Raw genomic sequence first — 27,174 nt, 5'->3', positions numbered from 1 at the left:
TTTTATGTTTTCTTGTGCGTTTGGGGGTTTCTGTGAATTTTCTACAGGGGAGAGGATTTTTTATCGACTTCTCCGGGCCGGGTCTGCCCCTCTCCCTCGCTGCCTCTCTGTCGCTCGCTCTCTCTCTCCCTCTCTCTCTCTCTGTCTCTGTATCGCTCTCCCTAGCTCTTTCTCTCTCTGTCTCTCTGCTATCACCTAACTGCTATCACCTCGCTGCTATCACCTAGCTGCTATCCCCTAGCCTGTATCACTTGGCTGCCATCACCTAGCCTGTGTCCCCTGGCTGCTATCACCTAGCCTGTATCACCTAGCCTGTATCACCTGGCTGCTATCACCTGGATGCTATCACCTAGCTGCTATCACCTAGCCTGTATCACCTGGCTGCTTTCACATCACCTGTATCTCCTGGCTGACGGACCGGGCAGAAGATGGCCGCCGGGTCCGTCAGGTTGAAGGGAGCCGCGTCCGTCTGTCTGGTGGCCAAATGTTAGCCGCAGGCTAGCGGCTAGCGGCGCTAGATAGAATGGAACAAAGAGCATCGCCTTCTTGACAGATTGTTTCTCTGGACGGTGTTGGGGTCCGGCACGGGGGGAGTTTAGGCTGACACAGCAGCTCATTCACACAGTCGCGCGTCTATACACACACACATAAACACACACAGCCAAACGCACACACACAGACACACACATACACACAAACACACACACACACACACACACACACACACACACACACACACACACACACACACACACACACACACACACACACACACACACACACACACACACACACACACAAAAAAACGTAGAGACACACATAAACACGGAGACACGCATATATATACACGCTGACACACACATTTATACACACACACACACACACACACACACACACACACACACACACACACGTCTGAACCTCAGCCCTAGGGCCACATCTCCAAATGGATGACATCAGCTTCTTCTTAATCCCCCCCCACACAAACACACCCACAACCCAAGCTCACCTCATATCCCCCCTCGCTGTCTCTATCTCTGTGTGTGTCTCTCTCTCTCTCTCTCTCTCTCTCTCTCACACTCTCACTCTCCCTCCCCCTATCTCGCACGTCCCCTGCACATTCACACTCTCCACAACTGTGTGTGTGTGCGTGCGTGTGTGTTTGTCTCTGTGTGTGTGTCTCTGTCTATCGGCGTGTGCGCTCCTGTGTGTGGGGGGCCACCGCTGCCACAGGCGGCATCAGAGAGCTGTGAGATCAGAGCGTTAAACACCAGTTGAGGCAGACGACCATCTGTGGGTTTTTTCCTCTTTTATATTTCATGTCGCCTTGCGTTTTTCCCTCCGTCTGTGTCTCTGTGGTGTGCTCCGTCAGCGCCTCCGTCAGCCCGCTCCGCGAGGCGTCTCCGTGGCGACGGGGTGGCTGTGTCTGATTGTGTCTGATGGTGTCTTGGCGGTGGTGTTTGGTGGTGACTTGGCGGTGGTGTCTGATGGTGTCGTGGCGGTGGTGTCTGATGGTGTCTGAGGGTGTCTGATGGTGTCTGATGGTGTCTGATGGTGTCTGAGGGTGTCTGAGGGTGTCTGACGGTGTCTGACGGTGTCTGAGGGTGTCTGAGGGTGTCTGACGGTGTCTGAGGGTGTCTGACGGTGTCTGAGGGTGTCTGAGGGTGTCTGAGGGTGTCTGAGGGTGTCTGACGGTGTCTGATGGTGTCTGACGGTGTCTGAGGGTGTCTGAGGGTGTCTGAGGTGTATTGATGTGTTTCTGGCGTCGTCAGGAATTTGATTTCAAACGCGGTTTTCTTGAACCAGAGCAGGACCAGCGGCGATGTGCAGCGGTGGCAGGGGGAGACGGGGGAGAGGGGGGAGGAGGGGGGAGAGAAACGGGGGAAAGTGAGATCAGATGAAAGGAGCCTCCCCCACCCGCCCCCCCCACCCCGAACGTGCTCTGATTGTGTCTGATGGAGAACAGAACCCAAATCTCCAAGTGGAAGGATAGACGCGATTTTCGGTCGTTTCTACTCTTTATTTGCTCTATAATAAACGTGCTTGTCTTCACAATTCATCACATTTTTCCCCCTGTGCTGCTGCAGCCAATATTCTGACATTTGAGGGCCTTTTTTTTGGCGGTGATAGTTTCTACTAGTTTCTACTTTGTGACGGTCGCAGTGCAGGAAGATGTTGGAAAGTTTTCCTTCCTCCGTGACTAACGTCAGGTGCCGCATCGATTCAGAGGGGAATCCGTTTAACTGGTAGCTACTGGCCGCTATGTCACTGTCAGCCACTTAGCCTCCTCGTTGGTTGGCTTCCAGCTGTGTTGATTACCGGTCTGATCCGGTCAAGCCCAATGCGGGACCGGAACCTGGACGAGAAGGAACCAGAAGAAACCACTTTGTTGCTGAGTCTTAAAGTCTTCTTCTGGCTCCAGATTCTGAGCCTCCGCCCCCACGCTAATCCTAATAGCAAATTTTTCCTTTTCTCTGCTCTGTCTCTTTATGTCAATTATTGACAATTATTGACTTCTTTTGAATCCGAAAATGCAGGCTTAAAAAGAGGTCCGCTCGCGGGAGTGTTTCGATTGGACAGCTCTCTCTAGGATTGACAGGTGGTTGCTATCGCCAACTTCAGCTCCACCCAAGTCCCATATTGCCCATGTTTGGATTTCCTTCCTCCTGTGACTTGCAAAATGGACGTCAAACTGACCTCGAGCTTCTGAAAGCCTTTTCTACATCTATTGCAGTCACGGAGATTGTATTCATGTGTTTCACCGGTTTAAACTACCCTTTAGTGATAACAATAAATGTTTAATGCCTGTGCTTAAAATTTTGTTGCAGCCAATAGCCTACTGCTACACATGCTCTCGTCGGCTAACATCTGCTAACTGTACATATTGCTCACTGCTGCGGAACTAGCATTGTTTTAAATTGGCTGTTAGAGCTTTGGGTCACAGCCTTGATTTGTCGTGGTTTTGTCTTAGCCAGAACTCGTGGAATAAGTCACAACACCTTAAAGGAGGAAAAATTCGTTGTTATGCCTTTAGTGGTTCACAAGGTGTCATTGTGGGTTTATAAGCAACATTTTTTATCATTTGTACCCTTAAAGCACCCAGGCAAACCCTCGCAGGATATGTTGTTTTGTTACATCTCCTCTTGTATCTCCTCTTGGATGTTGTTCTCTGCTCGAGATGAGCAGAGGAAACCTTGCCTGCCGAGGTCGCTAGACAACAACCAACAAACAACGAACTGTTCTCTGAAAAGCCGTAGCAAAAAGGCAAAGTTGTTTGATGTAACCTTGAAGCTTGCTTGGTTTCCACATCTTGCTGCTGCAGTCGTGCGTCGTCACTGAACTGTGTTTCGTCTCAGTTGAATCCCTGTGAACTGGGGAATTTTTTGTGTGGCTCTATATTCTCTTCGTCGTCGTCCCCCCCCCCCCATGGATGGATGGGGTCTGTAATTAGCCATTAAGCCCTCTGTCAACCGGCGGAGAGTGTGTTGTTAGGCGGGCCGCCAGGACGTGGCCGGGTGATGGGTGGTGTAATTAGAGACGCAGCCCACTGCCACCGCGGTGATGGGGCCGTCGCCCCCACCCAGCCGCCGTCCAACAGATGGGAGGTAATGGTGTTCGGCTGTGAGGTGGGAGAAGGTTGGAGGAAGGAAGTCATCAGCGAGCCACTTTAAATGTTTGTTTCTTCTACTTTGGACTCCCCGGTATGGATTTAAATGGTCTAAAGGACAGAATTACTTACTGATGCCTGCTAAGCATTCACTGGGAGAGCAGAACTCTGTGTTCCTGCGGTTGAACAAAAGGAGGCAATGAGAGGTTGAGGAGGAGGGTTTTGCAATCATTTTGCGGCTGTTTGTTTTTGGATTTTTCCCTGTTGGAAGTGAAGTGCTTTTTAATGGTGATTCTCTCAATGCAGTCCCCCCTTTTTGATATCTCCTTATGATAATGTGACATGCATCAGCCAGCTATATGCAGACTGCTCTGTCTCTATCCCCCTGGATTTGGTGGGCTTTTGTGTGTGTGTGTGGGTGTGGGTGTGGGTGTGGGTGTGTGTTGTTGAATGTGTGGTTGTGTGTGTGCGTGTGTGTGCGTGGGTGTGCGGCTGTGTCGCTATGGGGGATCTCAGGCGGCCATCTTGGCTCTGAACTGATGTGCCCTCATTGTGTTCTCCATAAGCTCCGCCTCCGCTCTGATTAAAGCGTTCTGAGAGGACATGTTCAATAAGTGCTCAATAAGCAGCCTGCATGTGTTCAGCGTGACTGCGGCTCATGGTTTATAAAGAGTGTAGTGAAGGCAGCTTTTAGTTGTTTTACTGTCAGTGATGTTGTGTAATTGAGTGTTGTGTAGTGTGTGTGATGTTGTCTTGTTTCACATAGTTTATTATAGTGTCATGCCGTCTTTGGGGAATTTTGTTGTGGTGTATTTTAGTGTAGAATAGTTAAGTTAAGTGTATTGTAGTGTAACGTTTGGTAGTGTTGTGTAGTATTGTGTACATCATGTAATGTGTAGTATAGTATATTGTAGTGTATTTAGTATAATGTATTGTGTAGTAGTATAGTGTATTTCATTATATTGTAGTGTAAGCTGTAGTAGTGTAGTGTGTTTCAGTATATTGTAGTGTATTTTTCTGAACTGTAGTGTAGTGTGTAGTACGATAGTGTGCTGTACTGTGTTTCAGTGCACTGCATTAGAATGTAGTGTGTCATCTGTTGTTTTGTGCAGTGTTCTGTCGTTGCTATGTTGTGTTGTGGCGTTGTGGTGCTTAGTTTGATGGTGTAGTGTCTGTCTGTGTGTCGTATAGTGCAATGTAGAATGAATGTGAGGTAACTCCGTCGTGTACAATATCGTGTGCGTGTGTATGTGTGCGTGTTTGCGGTGTAGTGTGATGCAATGTAGATCTGGTCCAGTGCACTGTTGTTGATTGAGCTGCTCATGGGCACAGCGGTAGTTGCGAGGTGTTAATCCCTCCGTCTATCCAGCGCTCGCGGGCCGGGCTTGCCTCTTCCTAATTGACTAACAGCTAGCTTAGCGCCGGCACAAAGCGCCGTGCTGACGCAGCCCAGGCGCTCGCACCCGGTGGGATTAGCAGGTGAAAGGGAGGATCCCCCCCCCCTCTCAGCCCGCGGGCCCCTCTGGTAAAGCCGGCCTCTAAAAACAACACAGTGTGGGCGGTTATCGTTCTGCTATCAGCCAGCCAGTGGCCAGACGAGGCCAGGGCTAACCGCTAGCTGCTGTCTTTGATGGTTAATAGATACAAAAATGCTTTCTCGCTGGCTCTCTCTCTCTCTCTCTGTCTCTCTCTCTCTCTCTCTCCACACTCACACACGGAGACAAAGACACACACAGACTCATATCTGACAAGATCACACATTCTCTCAAACCTTATCTCTCACACACACACACACACAGACACACGCATACACACAGGAATAAACAAGGTTGAAAACACGAGCCTATAAATAAACCTCACCTTAAGTCCAAAACATACCGGAGGCATTAGCATAGCGCTGTCTCCCCCCTGCTGTTTCTCTATCATATTAGCATCGGCTGGGTCTGCCCCTTGGAGCTCCAGGCCGGGTCAGAGAGGGGGTTCTGGAACACAGATTGTAAAATAGACTGTAGATTGTTCTCTCCCCTTAATGTACTCTTCTGTAATGAAGATGGTTTTGTCCACAGCCTCACAAAGCTGTGATTTCAGCTGCAAAAACCAAGTCACTATACGGTTTAAAGACGGAATACATTATAAAGCAGAGATCATGGAGATAGAGTGCGGTTTAAAAATAGGCCACGGTAATGAACAGTGTGAGGCGCACACAGAAAAGTGTGACACACAGTAAAGCATTCGCCTCAAAAAGGGGGTAATCTGAGATTTGTAAATATTTAAACCTATCCGCATTCAGTCAGAGTCAGGGATGCCTTTGCGTCCTCAAACATAAATCCAAGTGCACTATGGCCAAGGAATAGATTAGCTCTGGGCCAACCTGGGGACTTCTCTTAAAGCAGACACACAGTGCACTTGACACATTCAAATGTATTCTGCTTCTATTTCCGCTGGTTCGGGGGGGTGAGGGCCCGGGGAGATTGGTTTGGTTTTATAGCGCCGCCGCGGAGCAGTGAGGTGACAGAGTGACTGAATGTCTTGACACTCAAGGACCTCAGAGAGACCTGGCACATTTGCTTTCAGCGTTTCATTCTCACCCTCTCTACTCCTCTCCGAGACGCTCTCTTTTTGTTCTTGTCTTTGTGTCAGACGCCTCTTTCCCTCGGCTTAGATATAAGCACACAGCCAGACTTTTAAGTCTTGTTTAACCGAATTACATCTTTATTTAATTACAGAATCAGCCTGGGAATATTCATGAAATCATAACAAACGAGTCTCAAATATCTTGACGGATAAAAAATGCATGGACTGGATTCAAAGCTTTGCTGTGACGTAATGGCAGTTAGATATTGAGTCACTTATTGAGCTTTTACCTTGATGTGGCAGAATGCTAATTATTATATATCGGTTACAACATGTTTAAAACACATAAAGTGGTCACAGAATCTTAACACACAGCTTTAACATTGTGTTCTTTTTCATAAGAACACAAGTATTTTGTAGTTTGTTGAAACGGAATGCTAACATTTTATTTTACTAAATTTGTTGCAGGATTATTATTGTGAATACAACAAGGATTCATCCTAGTGAGAAGCTAGCGAATGTGCCTCAAGGCTAATGCTCCAAACCAGTTAAATACAGTGTTTTTCTGGTTATTTAGTTGAGTTCGATCCCTCTATTCTCGCTCGGTTCATTCGGCTCTCATTAGGGTAAAAATTTAATATTTCCTCTTGAAACTCACTCTGCCTGGAAATTGTCACAGGTTATGGTTAGCGAATGCATGCTGTATTTATCCATGATTTGGTGTGAAGTTTAGAAAAGCAAGAATTTAGGGAAGGCCCAACAGCCTGGGCCTCTGATATATTATGGGATAGTTTGTCCCTATGTCTAACTGTGCCTCTCCATCGATCTGTCTCTGTTTCTTTCCCTCGCCTCCTTTTCATTTTCCTCCCTCCTGCTCCCTCCGCTCTCCGTCTCGGTTCTCCACCGAGCAGCCCCGTGATGGATAGGATGTCACCGTGGAAAACAGCTCATTTAGGGGGCTGTATCCGTCTTCCCCTGACCACAGATCAGTCCCAGACCATGAGAACGGGCCCATGAGGATGACCTACATAAACGGTGTGCTCCGGCCGTCGCCCAGCATGCGGTCATCAGAGCTTCATGACATGCAAATGTGATGCAGTGTTACGCAAGTGTAGCCGAGCGCATCCCCCTCCCTCCGGTGCCCCCCAGATAGGTTATATTGTTGTTCATAGAGCTGTTTATTCCATGGGATACCGACCCACGTAAACAGGGGGTGACATGGTCTTCCTCTGGAGAAGAGTCCTGTCGCCCAGAACCTCAATGTGCTCATTGTGGAGGGTACGCACGTACGTACGTATACACATGCACGTACGTGTGCACGCACACACACACGCACGGACGCACGCACACAGGCTCAGGAGTGCACACCTGTTGGCCGTGTCAGAAGATTAACATATGTAATTTGGAAGTGTTCCCCTAAAAGGATTCATTACTGTGGGACGGAGACCCTAATGCTGTTAATTTCACACACACGGTTCAGTTTTAATGGCTCCGACCAGAAAAGAAAAGTATTTATAGCGTCCACTGCTGTGGGCCGCGGTGTGGGGAAATGGAGATGGATACCTTTAGACCGCATCGGGAATGATACTGCGGGCTAGACAAAGCTCTAAACGAGTTGTTTGAATTGAAAGTGTCTCCGCTATAATCACATATGTTTGTCTTCACTAGTAATATTGCGTTATGTTTACGCTGTGTGCAGAATCCTCGCTGTCGGTGTCACGGATGAAAACCTCCATGATGAGTTTCACTCGTTCTCTTCGAGCTCACAGCAACCAAGGGAGCCGTGGCAGAACTCAACACAAACGTGATGGACTCATTCACTCATTCACTATATGTTCACTGGTTCACGCTGGGGGGCGGTGAAGGTGTGATCCATGATCTCGCCAGGTCAGACCACGCGGGGGTTGTTCACTTCACACCTGTCCAGGTGTCCCCAGCTGGTCTGACACGGCTCGGTAGCCAATCAAAAAGGAGCCAGCTATCACATGGTGCTAAAGGACATGCAACTCTAGAAGTAGACCCGTCTCAGAGGTGTAGTAGTGAGCCAAACAGGTGGAGCTTGTCAAGTTATGGGTCTGGAGGCCTGCTCATACTTCTGGTTACTTTCTAAATAAATTATAATTGATAATTAATGATAATTGTCAACCCTGTATTTTTCCACTGGGCTACATGTTGAACTTGAGTACAGATTAACATAAATGATATCCTGTTGTCTGCATCCTATTTCCTGGCAACTACTTTCTGATTTAATCAAAGTAACAGGCTTAGAATAAATTAAACGATGAAATTGTTTTTTACGAACATAGCTCAGACCAGAATAAACCAGAATAGAGTATTCATTACCATAAACGGAGCGTTCGTCTTCCTGAGGTATCTAAGGGTCGACCAGAAGATCGTTCTTCAACAGAGAGAGTCCTTCTCTAATCTTTGGAAACCATCGTGCATCTATCCATCTATAAGTGGCAGTGCTCATTAGCGATTGCCCAATCAGCACGCTGCCCCCAAGCCTGCTGATTGGACATAACTGCTCTGGCAAAAAACAATAATTTGAAGACCTGAGCTTAATTGAACGGATAACAAAGGAACCGATATTTGGCCACAAATCAATGCCCTGAATCAATCAGTGAACAACAAGCTAACAACAGCGCAAGGCTTGAACCCCTTCAGCACCCCCAGGGGGGGGGGGGTCCTCCATGTCAACACACACAGCGCCAGAGCCACTCACCTCTGGAGCCGCTAACAGGCTGATTAGCGCTCTTCAGGAGGACGAGGAGTCCAGGCGTGCGGCTTTGTCGTCACCACTCACCAACACACAGAGCCGCGGGGGGGGGGGGGGGACAGGTGGCTGAACCGCGGTATCATGAGGCTTTGCGTGCTGGTGTCCGAGCTCCATGCCTGGGGCGGCCTCACTACCAGCACGCAAATACCATGTTAGGACACACTTTGTTTCCTAAACACGGAACTTTATTACCTTCTACGGCTGGGAGTTTAGCCCAGAGAACCTTTTAGCCTGATGCATCAGTGGGTGCATATGATTGCTCGGAGACCAGATGCAGCCGCCAAGGCGAGCAGGCTATAGTTTGAGATGCGTGTGCACTGACTACGTGTGGGCGTGTGTCTGCTATAGCATGCGTTTGCTGCTCTTTCCATGTGTGCGATGGCTAGTATGTGTCATACCTAGCATCTGCTGTGTACCTAGCGTGCTTTGCTTCCTTGCATGTGAGTGTTACGTGGTGTGTGCTTTAACTAGCCCGTGGGCTAGGCCTAGCGTCGAATACCCCCCTCGAGGGTGTTGTCCTTCAAGGAACTTTAAACCCTTCAGAGAGCAGTGTACGGATGGAAGCTAGAGCCCACCGGTAATGTGAATGCCAACTCAACGGACATGAAAGCGAACAGGTGCCAGCTGCTGTTCTCCTGAGTAATTCAGCCTCATCCTCTGACCGGTCATTTAGTGACGAGACCGACCAGGTGAGAGCGCTTTACCGGGAATCGTACCCTATGAAGCACGGGGAGGATAAAGGCCGGGCTGCAGTTCCCTTCTCTGATTCTGTAAGAGGAACTCAGTGCTGTCAGCTGTACACGAGGCGATGCCAGGTCCCATCAGCTCTAATGCTCTCCTCTTCTCTCCGATCTCCAGGTACAACCCGGCAGCCCAGGGAGGGAGAGGTGCCCGGGGTGGACTACGACTTCATCACCATTGAGCGCTTTCTGGAGCTGGAGGAGAGCGGGGCGCTGTTAGAGAGCGGGACGTATGAAGGTACGGGGGCTGTTCCATTACACGCTTCAGTGGGTCCGTATCGCTTTGTGTTCCCTTATTGGGTTGGAGAACTGCACACCGCACCGGGCGGGGAGCATTGGAACCACTCCAGACATGTTAAAGTGAGTTTGGACATTATTGGGCGATATTGTCCCCACCTCAGCCTCCAGCTTTTATCAACACAATGTGTTTAGCTGATCAGTGATCTGCTTTTAAAAAGCCAAGATATCTCCTACGACGTGATGAGGAAAAGTAGGAACACGCGTGCACACACGCGCATACATACACACACAGACACACACACAGACACACACGCACACACAGACTCAACAGTGTGTGTGCATCACCGACCGCTCTGCTTCTCTCACACTACATCTGTCACATCTGGGATCCGCCCCCCCTGATTCCCTCCCTGGGGTCCTTTGGGGTCTTCCCTCCAGCAGCAGGTAGTTCCACCCCTTGCGCTCCTACATGAGTCTGTCTCTGGCCCTGCGCTCATGCAGAACCAGACACCGTTGACGGGAGAGAAAAAACCTCTAATTTGCAGCTGGCCATTTTACCGGTCCTGATCTGGGAGCGAAGTGGGAGCGATGTGAGGTACTTCCAGGAATTCCAGGAATTCTCTGCTCACAGAACCCAACTGGTGGCATCGGAGACAACGTGGCTACCTCTCTGAGGGCTCAAGCTCCATCATCCACAGTTTTATGTGTTTTTATAATTTAATGGTTGATTACACTGGAGAGAATGGGAGTTTAGAACTAAGAGGGAGAGAGGAGATTTGGGAGACTCCCTTTACCCAGATATCCTGAACCTTGTCAATCATGGGTCAACAAATGCTTGATGGATGCTTTTAATTACGGAGAAATGGAGCATGAACCGTAGTATTCATGTAGTACAGCTCTACCCCGGAAAAGTTGGAGCCCCCTCTAATCATGCTGTGGTTGTGGGATGGAGTTTAGGGTTGCATTCTAAGTTGAGTATGTTTTCCAAGTTATTCTCTGAATGTGGTTTCAGTGCAACTGCACCTGAAAGACTTAGGCAGCGTTCCTGTTCCTTCCACTCCCAGCCGTGGGGACTCTGCAATTTCTTAAAGGACAGTATCCAGTATTCATTCAGCCCTTTCTATTAATTAACGAAAATTGTTCTTGCATAATAAGTGGTCTGTGTGTCATGTTTTCAGCGTATTTCAGTTTAACCTCTGATCTTGTGGGTTTAGTTGAAGTGCCCTTCTGTTCTTGCGGTTACCTGGAGTCTCACGGTGTCTCCTCTAGACTTCTTACCTTCCCTTATGCCTCCTGTGTCTCTGAAACGGTGGCGGACACTGAATAAACTCAACCTACCTGATCCCCGGTTTGATGGGCTGCTTAGGCACGGAGCACGGAGCAGACATTTTAACGCTCCCCCACCAGACCAGGGACACCAGCCAAAGTTTCCTTCAGACTGGTTTTTATCTCTGAGCCACGCCAGAGCGGTCGGTTGTTCCCAGCGGCTACTGAGGGTTTGTCACACGATCTGACACCTAGCCCGTTCCAATAACCCCCGTAGAAATCTGCTGCTTCTCTTCGCTCAAGTTGTATTTTATTTATAAAAGTAGAAGAATAGGATCAGCTGCTGATATGCTCCGATCAAACCACCTCCTTCTCCTTCTTTCTTTGCAAATGTCACCGAGGCCCACGACAGAAGTCCCGTCTGGTCGTCTCCTGCAGGGAGCCTCAACATCACCGTGGTTTATCTGTCTGGAACTGGTTCCCCGGTCTGCTGGTTTGCAGACAGGCTGCAGCTGGGGAACTGAGGCACACATGAAACACACAACTGTATAGAAATACATTAACTCACATACTGTATACAAAGACATACTGGATATAAATACATACTGGATGTAAATGCATACTGTAAAGAAATACATTCGGTATATGAATAGATAGAGATATTAGCTCACTACTGTGTATTAATGCATGGAGATATTAACACATACTGTGTATTAAGACATGGAGATATTAACTCACGTACTTTATATAAATACATGGAGATATTAACTCACATACTGTATCTAAATACATGGGGAGAAATAAACTCACATTTGGAATGGCATAGAGTAATCCTTTAAAACGACACCTCAGTTGAGGGAGGAAAAAGGGTTTCCTGCCAGTTGTTTTGAGTGGTTCTCTATAGTTTAAAGTTTGTAACAGCGGTCTATTGTGTGAGTCAAGTGCGACGTTGTCAAAATGGTGGTGGTTTGCCGTTACCGTGGCAACCAAAGGTTAACACTGCCAAGCCACACGACAGCCTTTTATGAGGCCTTCTCAACCTTTTCATCCCAAGGAAAATTCCTAGAGGGGTAGCAAGGTTATAGGAAGCCTGGGAAGAACGGGACGTGACTGATGGAGGAAATCATTTAGATTCCATCGTATGTTGTTTGTAAGAGACAGATAAACGGACCTGGTTGTAAATGAACACTGGCAATCTTTGTTGAACGGTCAACGGAAACACCTTGAACGCCCTGGCTCTCTGAAGCCTGACCCACACATGGTGCTTCTGGACTCACATGCTCGTGTTTTCCTTCCTCGATGGACAAACGACCTCCTCCACCCATGGGGCTGGAGGGAGGACAGCGTGAGTGTGGCTGCAGCTCACTGAGTGTGGCTGCAGCTCACTGAGTGGGGCTGTAGCAGACGTTATCTTGGAGGTCCAGCCTTGTATCTTCCTCATATCTCCCTCATATCTGCTAGACATGCTGGTCTCGTCTCGCGTGTCCATTAACGTTTTCCTTCAACACAGCTTCTGTCCCCATCTGCTGATATCCACTTTCTCTGCTCTTTCATTCCTTCTCTGCTTTTTTGTCCTCCCTTGTCTCCTAGTGTGGCACTACTGTCCTCCTCTCCTTGTGTAGGCCTCCTGTCCGCCCACATCCCCTAGTGTAGGCCTACTGTCTGCATCTCCTTGTGTAGGCCTACTGTCCTCCCACACTGAGCTGCTTCTTGTGTAGGCCTACTCTTCTCCCACGTCGCCTTGTGTAGGCCTACTGTCCTCCCTCGCTGAGCGTCTCCTAGTGTAGGACTACTGTCCTCCTCTCCTTGTGTTGGCCTACTCTCCTCCTCCTTGTGTAGGCCTAATGTCCTCCTCCTTGTGTAGGCCTAATGTCCTCCTCCTTGTGTAGGCCTAATGTCCTCCTCCTTGTGTAGGCCTACTGTCCTCTCCTTGTGTAGGCCTACTGTCCTCTCTTTGTGTAGGCCTAATGTCCTCCTCCTTGTGTTGGCCTAATGTCCTCCTTGTGTAGGCCTAATGTCCTCCTCCTTGTGTTGGCCTAATGTCCTCCTCCTCGTGTTGGCCTACAGTCCTCTCCTTGGGTAGGCCTAATGTCCTCCTCCTTGTGTTGGCCTACAGTCCTCTCCTTGGGTAGGCCTAATGTCCTCCTCCTTGTGTAGGCCTAATGTCCTCCTCCTTGTGTAGGCCTAATGTCCTCTCCTTGTGTAGGCCTACTGTCCTCTCTTTGTGTAGGCCTAATGTCCTCCTCCTTGTGTTGGCCTAATGTCCTCCTCCTTGTGTAGGCCTAATGTCCTCCTCCTTGTGTTGGCCTAATGTCCTCCTCCTTGTGTTGGCCTACAGTCCTCTCCTTGGGTAGGCCTAATGTCCTCCTCCTTGTGTTGGCCTACAGTCCTCTCCTTGGGTAGGCCTAATGTCCTCCTCCTTGTGTTGGCCTACAGTCCTCTCCTTGGGTAGGCCTAATGTCCTCCTCCTTCTGTAGGCCTAATGTCCTCTCCTTGTGTAGGTCTACTGTCCTCTCCTTGTGTAGGCCTACTGTCCTCTCCTTGTGTAGGCCTACTGTCCTCTCCTTGTGTTGGCCTACTGTCCTCTCCTTGTGTAGGCCTACTGTCCTCTCCTTGTGTTGGCCTACTGTCCTCCCATGGTGAGCGTCTCCTCGTGTAGGCCTCGTGTCAAGCGGTGATGTTCCGGTTTGTTCGGGTTCATTGTGGTCCGTCGCTCTGTGGTGTTTGCATTAACTTTTCAGCATCTCTGATCCCTGGTGTCTGGTCTCCTGGTTCAGAGCAGCTTTATCTGTCTCCGGATCGGCTCACTCATCTCCCCGTATCTTCACCTCCTGAATGATGCATGAGAGAACACATTAGAGCACCATCGCCCCATAACGCTTTAAATATGGAGGTGGGAGAGCGCAGAGGAGAATGAACTACGGAAACAGCATGAAAACTACCAATAAAGCTTATAAAACGGCGAGACTTCATGTTCAACTACCAATACAGCATATCAAACTACTAATACAGCATATTAAACTACCAAACTGTATATTCAACTAACAATACAACGCATTAAACTACCAATACAACATAGTAAACAAACAAACTATATTAAACTACCAAACAGCATATTCAACTATCACAACTGCATATTAGGCATGTGTGTGTTTGTATTAGGGATGTCCGATATTGGCTTTTTTGCCGATATGCGATATTGTCCAACTCTAAATTTTCGATTCCGATATCAGCCGATACCGATGTCGATATTTGGGTTATTTTTCCTCAAACCTAATTTAGGTAACATTACATATCTCCTGTTGTGGAATTAACACAACATGCTTGATGTTATTGTGATGCCCCACTGGATGCATTCTTGAATGCAACAAGGCTTTCCAAATGTTAACATTGTCTGTGCAAAATAAGAAAAATACTTCAACTTAATTTAAGGGAAAAGTGCCATGTTTATTTATTTATTTATTTTTTCAAAAAAAATCCAATACCGATATTGACAGATATTACATTTTTATGCTAATATCGGGCCGATAATATCGGTGGGCCGATAATATCGGACATCTCTAGTTTGTATATGCCGATATCCCTGTATATTTATATACCTGTGTGTTTTTATACATCCTCCCCCCCCCAGATAACCATTACGGCACCCCCAAGCCCCCCACGGAGCCCAGCTCGGTGCTGAATGTGACGGAGCAGCTGCTGCCCGGCTCCACTCCCAGCTCCCAGGGTAAGAGGAGGCGCAACAAGTCTGTCAGTAACATGGAGAAGGCGGGCATGGAACCCCCCGAGGAGGAGGAGGAGGAGGAGAGGCCCGTCGTCAACGGCAACGGCAACGGCATATCAGTCACCCCAGGTAAGGCCCCCATCCCTCCCCTTCCCTACTTGCCTTCCTTCTGCTGTCCCCGGCAACACGAGTGCATAACCAGCAGTGAGGGCTTACTCAGAAGTAACCTTGGAGGACGTGAGCAGTTGGCGGTTCTGACGTCAGCAGTGCGGAGCTTGTGTCTGAATCTAAAGGACGCCAGGGCGTGGAACCTCGAGGGAAGAAGAAGTTAAAACATGATTCATATGTAGTCCCAGGGCCAGGCGTGGATCTACGGGGGGGGCCCTGTGGGTGTCCAGGGGCCCCGGCAATGGAGCATCTATCATCAGGCTGTTTGAGAGTGTCCTCTCCCCTCTGGAGAGACCGCCCACAGACAGAGAGAGCAGGAGCCACGCCCCACCCACAGCGTATTGACGGGCGCCGTATTGAACCGGCCAGGAATAGATGTGCTGGCTTTGACTCACAACCAAAACCAAACCGACGGTACATCCTCTCTGACTCCGGAGAACAAAAGGCTGAATGTGTCGGATCCCGGTAATGTGACTGTTTGAAAAAAACGCTGTATAAACGACAACACAATTGATACTCACACCAGCCTTACCCTGCAGCTTATATGTGCACACAAACATGCATGAACCCCCCCCCCTCACACTCACACACACACACACACACACACACACATGAATGCCCCCCCCCCCCCCCCCCAACCTGACACAACCTGACCACAGCCAGGCTCCCGGTATCAGTGTGCTTTATCTCCTCATCACATGCACCGGCTGATCACAAAAGAGTCCTTCTATCGGGCGGCTTTGGGAGCCGGTCCCTAAGCCCCGGGGGGGGGCCCGTGACTCTGGGGGCCGGGGTCCACGGGACTGGCTCCGTATTGATCCAGGGCTCTCTCCCGGTGGGGGGGGGGGGCGTGTCAGTGTAGCCTCGGCCCCTCCGTGCTGCCGGACGGTCCACACTACTGAATGCTCCGGAGGCTGTCGCTCAGCAGGACCTAAACACCTGCTGGCGGAGGGGGGGGGGACCCCGACAACAACAACAGCGTCACGCTTCAGACCAGAGACTCGGAGGGAAGGATGAGATTTTGGTTTTCTAATCGGAAGGAGTTCAAACGAGGTAAGAGACTGTTGCTGAAACAATAGACGACCAGAGGAAGGGTGTAGAGTCCTCTGGACCGGCCTGCTCTGTCGGTTCAGATGTGGTTCAGCGCTGCCTTACCACCGGGGTCTGTCTGGGGGGGTAGAGGACTGTCCAGGGAGGCAGTCTGTCTGTCCGGGGAGGGGTCTGTCTGTGATTCTGTACTGGGGGGAACGTCCACGCTTGTTTCCTGGGAACCTTAAGCCAAGAGCAAATGGCCGTGTCGGCAAGACGACAAAGTTGCTGTTGGAGTCCAGAATAGTCTTTAGTCTCTTTGTACATGAAGCAGGAGAGATAGAATACATCCCCACTGCAACGCTGTGAGCTTTACTCAGCAATGAGAGGCTCTCTCTTTATCTCTCTTTGGGCTTTAGAGTGTGGTGGGTGGTGTACTCATTCATACAGTGTAAGGACTGTTCAATCATTCATACACATCATTAGGGCTAACCACTCATTCATACACATTGTTAGGAATGTTCCCTCATTCATGCATAACATTCAGACTCCTCACTCATTCATAGACAATGTTAGGACTGTTCACTCATTCATACACAATGTTTGGACTGTTCACTCATCATACACAACATTAGGACTGTTCACTCATTCATACACAATGTTTGGACTGTTCACTCATCATACACAACATTAGGACTGTTCACTCATTCATACACAATGTTTGGACTGTTCACTCATCATACACAACATTAGGACTGTTCACTCATTCATACACAATGTTTGGACTGTTCACTCATCATACACAACATTAGGACTGTTCACTCATTCATACACAATATTTGGACTGTTCACTCATTCATATACAACATTAGGACTGTTCACTCATTCATACACAATGTTAGGACTGTTCAGTCATTCACACATAATGTTAGGAATGTTCACTCATTCATACACATTTAACTACCCTCAACGACGTGTCTGAGCACCTCATGGCTCAGCGGTGAAAACACCAGTTGGAACCAGACGGTTTCTTCCAGATGTTATTGTTCTCTGCAACTTTATTGACCCCCTTAAACACAAACTGTTAGCTTCAAGCGCTGTGAGACAAAGCCTTGAAACTACACCTGTGTGTGTGTGTGTGTGTACGTGTTTTTCTTGTTTGTTGTTTAAAGCTGTGCTCCCGATTCTAGGCTTGATTTTGTGCCAAAGAGCGGAGAGGTGGGGGAGTAGGTGGGGTTGGGTGGGCGGGTGTGGGGATCAATAGAGCCCCGCGGCTTTGTGATCTAAGCAGATAGCATCCCCCTCCCCACCCCCACCCGGTCTTTTTATGGATTATCTCTCAATCTGTCTTCCTCCCTGACCTCATGCTGGGCACCGCTCGCCACACGTCACCAGACCGTCAGCAATTCTATTACTGAGGTCTCTGTCTGTCTGTCTGTCTGTCTGTCTGTCTGTCTGTCTGTCTGTCTGTCTGTCTGTCTGTCTGTCTGTCTGTCTGTCTGTCTCTCTCTCTCTCTCTCTCTCTCTCTCTCTCTCTCTCTCTCTCTCTCTCTCTCTCTCTCTCTCTCTCTCTCTCTCTCTTCTCTCTCTCTCTCTCCTCTCTCTCTCTCTCTCTCTCTCTCTCTCTCTCTCTCTCTCTCTCTCTCTCTCTCTCTCTCTCTCTCTCTCTCTCTCTCTCTCTCAGGTAACCCTCTCCATCCTCTCTAAGTCCCGCCTCTGTTTGCTGCCCTTTCAGAATCCAGTGAGCATGAGGACCGGAGCACCGATGCCTCCGGGGAGACCCCCCCTGGGCAGGGCGTCTTCTCCGCCACCCCCAACTCCAGCGGCCCCCTCCCCGCCGAGATGATGCCCCCAGAGCAGGAGGGACAGATCCCCGACACAGAGACCGCCGCCGCCGTCGCCGCCGAGCCCCCCCCCATCGACACCATCCCCCTGCTGCCCCCCAAACCGGAGGACGACGAGGAGCTGGGACCCCTGCCCGACAACTGGGAGATGGCGTACACGGAGAAGGGAGAGGTGTACTTCATAGAGTGAGTCCTCTTAGAGCCGCCATCTTAGACGAAGGGAGAGGTGTACTCCATAGAGTGAGTCCTCTTAGAGCCGCCATCCTAGACGAAGGGAGAGGTTTACTCCATAGAGTGAGTCCTCTTAGAGCCGCCATCTTAGACGAAGGGAGAGGTGTACTCCATAGAGTGAGTCCTCCTAGAGCCGCCATCTTAGACGAAGGGAGAGGTGTACTCCATAGAGTGAGTGGGGCGCTGGCACCCATCTTAGATCAGGATGTGATTTGTGCAGATCCACTTGGGGCTTGCAGAGAATCAGGATGAGGTCCCCTGACTGACCCAACCCTAACTCTAGACAAACGTTTACATGCGTGTAGCAGCTGGATAAGGGCCGGGTAACCAGGATAAGGTTGCATGCATAGTGAGGTGTTTACGTGCTATTGGGCGAGTTATACGGCCGGTACTAGTAGCCAGCCACTGCGGCATTCTAGACTCAGTGGCAGTTCTTCAATCCTGGATTTCCATCCTGTAACGTCTGCTTTGGGGGTACAACAACAGAGAGCAGATCATGACCACACCCCAAACCAGGAAGTCTGAAGTGCACTCTGGATATGTGAGGCCCCTGGTCTGACCCCTCAGAGTCCAGGACATGAGCACACAGGCCCTTAGGGGACCCCCCCTGGACGGCAGAATGTGTGTCTCTTACTAAATGACAGCTAATCTGCGTTGACGTAAAATGCAGAGATTCTGTGACAGAATCCGTGAGTTATCAAATGGGAATGAAAAATACAGACAACACTGCAACAACTGTAAAATCAGACGTGGAGTGTGCGCCACATATCATCGCAATGATGTCACAGGGTTCAGCTGTGGTTTCACAGTGATCCCGGCCTCAGCAGCCAGCTGTAGGATATAGACGCAGGAGCCGACGTATTGAGACCCGTATTCCATCAGAGGAGAGCAGGGATGGTGCGACTGTCTAGTCAACCGGTCTTAGCCCCCCGCGGCATCCAGCAGACATACAGCGCCGGTCCTCAAGATTGGTGGTGGGATCGAGGTAAACGTCTGTTTAACTGAACCGTTGACCGTCCTGCAGCATCAGGGTGTTAATGTCCAGACTGGAACCAGCCCAGAGCCCGAGTGGACGCTGGCCAGGCCCTTCTCTTTAAAGAGAAAGGCTTCTATTTAATTGAATTATTTAAGAAACAGCGCGGAACAGCCACAGAGCAGGGTGGGCTGAGCCCGAGCCAGAAGACTGTTTTAGAAACTGCTCGCTGTAACTCATGCTGCTTTTAGGAGTTTAAGAGCAGCAGTAAAAAAAAACCGCCAAGGTGCCTTCATTACTGTGACAATTAATGGAGCCGTCACCTGAGTTTCGGCTGTGTGTGTGTGTGTGTGTGTGTGTGTGTGTGTGTGTGTGTGTGTGTGTGTGTGTGTGTGTGTGTGTGTGTGTGTGTGTGTGTGTGTGTGTGTGTGTGTGTGTGACATGCACACACAGACGTCTACAGGGGAGTCATGCTTAACCTGACAGGCGGGCACGGTGTGTGTCTGCTTGTGCTTTATTCAATAAGCGATGTCTTTCAGTGGCTCATCTTGTACGAAACCAATTTATCCTCATAATACAATATTGTAAAATATATAGAACAAAATGACGGGAAGTGACAGACTCAATCAGCCCATAAAAGGGAGGTGTATTTGGCTCCTCATGGCTTCAAATCATACGCCTCCCAGCGCTGGCAGGATTTAAATCCCACCGTGTGGATACCCTCCCCCCCCCCCCCGACAGGGCCAGGTGGGCCCCCGTCTGCCCACAGACTGAAGTCTCTTCCAGGGGGATCCCAGCTCTTCATCAGAGGATGAAGAAGATGCATGGTCTCCCAACACGGCCTTGATTATCATTACCCACAATGCATCGGTGTTGAGGAAGACAGATGCGAGGCAGGGGGCTTAAGGGAGGGAGGGACAGTAATTGTGAGTTTGTTTAGTTTGAAGCTCTTTTAATTGTCTTCATGCCAAAATCTACGCTTTATTGATGTCTTTCTCCATCTCTCGCTCTCTCTCTCTCTCTCTCTCTCTCTCTCTCTCTCTATCTCTCTAAAAGCAGATCTGCCAAACCCATCAGCCATTCCTTTATATCTTTTCTTAGCTACCCCCCCCCACACACACACACACACACACAACACAAAGATACACAAACATATACACAAACGCAGACGAACACACAAAAAAACATAGGCCTCTTTCTTCTCTTTGTCGGCAGCTAATTAGGAACACTGAAGTAAACTAAAAGTATTGATCGCCATTTTGGTAAACTCACTCTTTTTTGCCTGAGGAGATTGGCGGGGGGAGGGGGGGTTTGAGGGGGGGAACACCTCCTCTTTAACTGCAAGCTGAGTCCCCCCCCCCTCCCAATGCTATTTTTCTCTCAGCAACTATCTAGCTCACTTGCTGTTTGTCCCTCTCTGCCCTCCTTCGTCCCTCTCCCTCCCCCCCTCTGTCTCTCTCTGCCTCTCAGCCACAACACTAAGACGACCTCGTGGCTCGACCCTCGGCTGGCCAAGAAAGCCAAGCCGCCGGAGGAGTGCAAAGAGGACGGTAAGAGTACTCATCTTCTCCCTCCTCCCCGTATCGGCCTGCTCTGTTCCCCTCCTCTCCGGTCTCTCTTCCTCCTCTATTCCCCTCCTTTCCGGTCTCTCTTCCTCCTCTTTTCTCCTCCCATCCGGTCTCCCTTCCTTCCCTCTATCTATATCTTCCCTCACTTTTCCGACTGTCTCCCCCCTCTCTCTCCCCTCTCGCCCCCCTCTTGTTACGGGTGAGAGTGGGTAAAGTGAGGGAAAGTGGGTTCTCTGGGTGCTGGCCTAATTCCTCCTGGCTGAGTGTCGAGGTGTCCATGAGCACCCCACCCTCGCTGCTCCTGCCTTGCACGGCTGACATGACTGTGTGCGAACGTGTGTGTGAACGGGTGAATGTGGACGCTGTCCTTTACGGGGGCTTCACCATGTCATGTCACACCCTCACTTACTGTTCTCCGCTCTGCTGGCTCCCTGCCATGTCTCCGTTTGATTGGGCGGCGATCAGCCCCGGCCTGGCATGTCGTGTGTGTAGGCGACGCTCTGCCGTGGTTCACCGAGGGTCACTCTTGAGCACAGATGGGATTTTCTTTCGAACTTTTAGTGCAGCACAAGCTACAGAGAGAGTGAGGCGCTGGGCGACCTTTACCGTGTGATAAGGGCTATTTCAGTCTGCTCTGCTAATCACCCGAGGTGTGTTTTCAGTGCGTTTGTGAGGCCCATTGTTTACCGAGCACCAGTGCTGTGTCTGTGTGTCTGTGTGTGTGTGTGTGTGTGTGTGTGTGTGTGTGTGTGTGTGTGTGCGCAAACATGTTTTCGTGTGTGATGTTATGCAGAACTCTATCAAATGAATATCGCATTGGCCTGTCCTTCAACCGACCACACACTCAAACATTCACACACACACACACACACACACACACACACACACACACACACACACACACACACACACACACACACACACACACAAAATCACAAGGATGCAGAGATACAAAGGACATACAGTGAAATAAGTGTTGATACAGTCAGTGTTGTTATAACAGTATTTATTTATGTGCATGGCTCTCTCTCTCTCTCTCTCTCTCTCTCTCTCTCTCTCTCTCTCTCTCTCTCTCTCTCTCTCTCTGTGTGTCACTCATTCTCTCTCTCTCTCTTTCTCTCTGTGTGTCACTCTTTCTCTCTCTCTCTCTCTCTCTCTCTCTCCCTCTCCCTATCCATATATCTCTCTCGCTCCCTCTTTGATCCTGGTATGTTTGGGGAGTGACTGATTGATGGCTCTATCAGCAAATGAAGCCACAGAAAATTTGATTGATGGCTCTGGTAGTGAATATAGCGATGGAGTATCCCTGTGGATGGGACTGCAGTTTGATACGTACCAGCAATGGAATGAAAGATTATGCATTTGTGAGTTGTGATGGGTTGTGTGGAATGTATGTGTGTTTGTGTGTGTGTAGTTATATAAATTCCCATTGCATGGTTAGGGTACTGGGAGAGGAGTTGTTTGTTCCTGGAAAGTGAGTAATCGTGTGTTGCTTCCTTTCGTTAGACCAGTAGGGACCGATTTAAAACGTGTCTACAATATGCCTCATGCAGGTCAACTATAAGAAATATACAAGGGTTTGAAAAGTCGTGTTAGGAGGCCATATGTTTCAGTGAAACAAACTCATTCCTAACTATTTCACGAATGAGTCCAAACACATTTTCCAAACGAGTAGACGTCGTAATTATCTTTTATTTCTGCTCATCAAAGGAATCGTTCATCTGTTTTAAACAAATGATCTGTGATTCATGAAGACTTCAATACGCTTTGAAATTACATAGCATATTTGAATTAGCTGAATATATTGGAAAATGAGTAGTTCTGAGCGTGGCTCCCTTTTTTTTTTAACGGTAACATCAAAACCCATACCCTGATGACACGGCTGATCTCAGTGAGCTTGTCGATAGCTCGGTGCCTGCTGACGCTGCAGAATCTCGGTGCAGATGTCGTGTTCTGATAGCATCTTACTTCTCAAAGTCTGGGACAAAGGGTTGATCCACCGTGACGGGTTCCTCAGCCTCTGCTTGTGCAAAAGTGACGAATGACGAGCCTGTATGAGAAGAACTGAGCTGTTAGAACCAGCCCTGTTAGAACCAGAGGCAGACCAGTTAGAACCAGACCCGCTGGAACGAGACACGGCTTGCTCCATGGGAGATCAATGGCGGTGTCGTCTGCAGCACTCTTTGATCTTGTTTGCCTCGTCGCCGTGGGGATGTGTCGTCGTGGCCGGGAGGAGACGGAGCCGACCGGACAGATGTTTCTGGAGATGGTTGTATTGATTCTCTGCGTCGTCATGGCAACGACGTGTGCAGGCCGAGCGCTAAAACATAAATTAGGATCCCACTTGTAGGTGTGTGTGTGTGTGTGTGTGTGTGTGTGTGTGTGAGTGTGAGAGTGAGAGTGAGAGTGAGTGTGTGCGTGTGCTTGCAAGCGTGCATCTGGGTCTGAGCCAGGCTCTAATCGGAGATAACAGGATTAGAGTTTCCTCAAACTGCGTCGGGCAGCCGGCATGATGGAGGTACAAGAGGAGGAGCAGCATAGGGAGGAGGTGGAGGAGCAGCACAGTGAAGAGATCCATAAGGAGGTGGAGGATCCAGCCTGCATCTGTGAGGGACTGGAGAAGTTGTTGGAGGTGGTTGAGGAGGACATCCACGAGGTGGATCTGCAGGAAGATGAGGAGGTTGAAAAGGATGGGGAGGAGATTGAAGAGGCAGCCTGCATGGATGAGTACCAGGAGGAGATGCAGGAAGAGAAGGGCTAGGAGGAGGTGACCCAGAAGACAGCCTACATGGCGGAGGTGGAAAAAGACTCACAGATCTATTATAGAGGTTTAAAGGTATTCTGAATCAGAGCCCAGCGAATGAGCAGAATCAAAAAGACAGGCAATACAAACCACTTGTTTCCCCACTCCTGGCTCCAAGGTTTATCTGCTGCGCAGACGTAGCACATCCTGTCCAACACAGGGCAGGAAACAAATGGCTCAGAACGCACATGCATGAGTCAACCTGCATGCGGCGGTCTGCCCACTTTATCCAGTTCACAAACAGCGGAGAGTGCAGCCAATCGTCACGTTTGACAGAGAGAGAGAGACTGGCAGTCTTTCACTGTGGGGTTTGAGGGAGAGGAAGAGAGGAAGGAAGGAGGGGGATCGAGATGCAGCGAGAGGAAACATTAATATATTAAATCTACTTCAAAGAGCAGAACAGTACTGAAGGCGGGGGCATTGGGCATGACAGTTAGAGGCCTTCGCATCAGAACTGTTCTATTGCCAGAACGTTTTACAACATTCACATCAAAGGTCAATTGTAAAACATTTTTAGACGTTCATCTTCAGCCTAGCACCGCTATTACTCTCTTCTAAGGGGCGTCATCTCGCGGTAGTGATTGACTCCAAGCCGATAGCTACGGGGTTCAGACCCCAATAGTAGTCTAGCCCAGGGTTACTTAACATTTTTTTTATGAATCCAGTATGCATAGTTTTTATATTTTAATTAGAGCTGTCAAGCGATTAAAATATTTAATCGTGATTAATCGCATTAATGTCATAGTTAACTCTAATTAATCGCGATTAATCGTAAATTCTTTTTCTATGCTAAATATCCATTGATTTTTTTTGGCCCATAATTCTTCTCATTTTAATTCTCTTATCAACATGGTGAAGTGCATCGGCTTGCCTTGTGCAAATGATTTTTTATTGATAACAACATTGGCATATACACTGATCAAAACAGGACGATACAAAAAAAGAGCCTATAGTGCAATTAAACGACTGCTTTGAACAAATGTCATTTTAAACATAGCAGTCAGGCTACTGCTTCTTTGTTTTGAGCCAAAGAAAAAAATTTATTTTTTATTTATTTATTTTTTTTGTATAAAATAATTGCGTTAATCGCGCGATAAAAAAATTAACGCCGTTAAATTTGGTTTGCGTTAACGCCGTTAATAACGCGTTTAACTGACAGCTCTAATTTTAATATATTCAAATATTTAAATATCTGCGGCCCGGTGGCCAATGCGGACCGGAATCGGCCTGCGGCCCAGTGGTTGAGAACCCCTGGTCTAATTAGGTAGCCATCCTCGAGCAAGTTGCCTAAGCCCCATGGTGCTGCTTAATGTGCTGTAGGTGATTTTTAAGTGCTCTCGTTTGAGGGTTGTTTGTCGAAATCGCAAAGCCATCCTTCAGCTATAAGTGAGTGGAATTCTCAGTAGATCGGTTTTCGGTTGACACCCTGCTTCTGTGAGACGATTTAGAAAAAAATTATCGCTCACGGCTCATTTCTGACCAATCAGGGTATCTCTTACGTAATTTTCAATCAAAGGTGCTGGAAATTTAACACCTCAAAGTCAAAGAAACAAAAGGAGAGAGGGAGAAGAGAAGGAGGGGACCTTGGTATTGTTAGTTTGGCTTTCTTCTGCTCTTAACAACTCTCACGTCTCAACGAAAGTAGCTTTAATGTAATTTATCAATAAGATCTCTCCATACGTCTAAGTTACTAAACGGAAGGTATGAATTAAAGCATGTAACTCTTCGATTGACTTCACCCACTAATGGTTTTTATAACGATACATATTCCAAGTTACTTAGAAACTGCAAACATCATCGCCATCAGCATAAACACCACGTCAAATGGTGTTCACAGCTAATTCGCTCCCCTAATAGGATTTTAATGCTGATATATTTCCCAACTTTAACTCGGAGAGGATGTGGAATGCTGGGAGACAAACGGGAACGTCGTGCTGATCTTCTTTCTATTATTCGTTTTTTGTTTCCGTTTTCGAGCGATTTGCAAAGTTCCCCTTGTCGTCTGGTCGCCCGGGAGAGAGAGGGGTGGTGTTGTCGTGGCCCGCAGAGGGGGGAGGGAGGGCAGGAGGAGGGAGACATAATTACATTCTACTCACGGGGAAGCAGAGCCTAGCGACGGAGAGAGGGAGGGAGAGAGACAGAGACAGAGAGAGAGAGCGAGAGAGAGACAGAGTTATCATCTCCTCGCACAGCGGGGGCTGGCGCATTCGTCTCGCTCGCCCCGTCTCATCCACGCTTCCTGGGGGAACAGCAGGGGTATCTCTCTCTCTCTCTCTAGCTCTCTCTGCCACTCTACCACTCTCTCTCTCTCTCTCTCTCTCTCTCTCTCTCTCTATCTCTCTCTCTCTCTCTCTCTCTCTCTCTCTCTCTCTCCTCTCTCTCTCTCTCTCTCTCTCTCTCTCTTCTCTCTCTCTCTCCACCTCTCTCTCTCTCTCTCTCTCTCCCCCTCCCTCGCTCTCTCTTTCTCCTGTCATGTCTCCTCTCGTTCTTCTCATCCTCAATGTGTTTTACAGATATGTTCTCGCGGCGCTGCAGGCAGACTGTTGACTCAGTCGAGCAGCGCTGTGGGCTGGTGTTAGGCAGCTCGCTGGTCATCTGAGGACAGGCCCACATGAAACAGGGCTTTCAGGGTAATTTCCACTCCTTCAGGCACAGCAAACACAAAGCAGCGCGTGTGTCTGGGCGTGCCAGCCCTCCTTAATCACAGATGAGTGTGCGTGTGTGTGCATCCGTGCATGATCCACAGGTGACTTATGTGTGGATGAGGAGAGAGAGAAAACAGAGGGAGAGAGACACTGAGAATGGAGATGAGAGGCAGGTGGAGAGAGGGAGACAGAGGGAGAGAGAGAATGAGGACGAGGTTGGAGAGCCAGGGGGAGAGAGTGAGACGGAGGGAGAGAGAAGGTGCAGGGGGGAGTAAGTCACCTGTGGGGACAGGGAAACCGAGGAAAGAGAGAGACAGGGAGAGGGGGACAGAATAGTAATGGAGAAAGAGACAAGAGAAAAGGGAGGTTAGGGAGGGAGACGGCGTCCTCCATCACCTTGAGACTGCTGCAGTAGAAGAGAGGAGGAGGTTGAGGGAGGGGGCGGGGCCAGCATGGCTGTCAACAGCGTGATTGATGGGCTGTTTTGACAGCCCTCCCTGAGAGGATGCCTGAGGCCTGGAGATTGAGGGAACATTTGAGGAACGATCTCAATTTGAGGCCGTGGTGATGGAGTGTCTGGTGGAGCAGGATGTTCTGGGCCTGCCTGTGGTGGGCACATCCAGTGCATTATATTTACTTATTATCATACCAAATAAGTTTGATGATGTATCGTGTTTCAGATGAACACCAACAGAAAGCTTTACTATCTTGACGGACCACACTCAGTTCATAGACCAGGCTGGCCAATACGTCCTGTATATTTAATTTGTAATGTTTATCGTTAATATTATTAGTGATTTAGCCGATGCTTCTAAGTGATTTCAGGTAAATGATCCAGAGGGAACAGTAGGGGGAAGGATCTGTATTCTCAGGTCAGGCTCATGCACGGGGTCAGGCTCATGCACGGGGTCAGGCTCATGCACAGGGTCAGGCTCATGCACGGGGTCAGGCTCATGCACGGGGTCAGGCTCATGCACAGGGTC

The 27,174-nt window shown here is 49.0% G+C and overlaps 1 protein-coding gene across 1 annotated transcript in view; it reads left to right on the top strand.

The window, feature by feature from the left end:
* Positions 1 to 27,174, top strand: part of magi2a (membrane associated guanylate kinase, WW and PDZ domain containing 2a) — a 152,334-nt gene that overhangs the window by 75,186 nt on the left and 49,974 nt on the right. Inside the window, 4 exon segments of the mRNA XM_030342104.1 lie at positions 9,819 to 9,938; positions 14,838 to 15,059; positions 17,863 to 18,157; positions 20,646 to 20,725. Of these exon segments, the coding sequence (XP_030197964.1) occupies positions 9,819 to 9,938; positions 14,838 to 15,059; positions 17,863 to 18,157; positions 20,646 to 20,725 (717 nt within the window).

The sequence above is a fragment of the Gadus morhua genome, chromosome 19, assembly GCF_902167405.1.
Source record: "Gadus morhua chromosome 19, gadMor3.0, whole genome shotgun sequence".
NCBI lineage: Eukaryota > Metazoa > Chordata > Actinopteri > Gadiformes > Gadidae > Gadus > Gadus morhua.
This window is presented reverse-complemented; position numbering and strand designations above follow the sequence as displayed.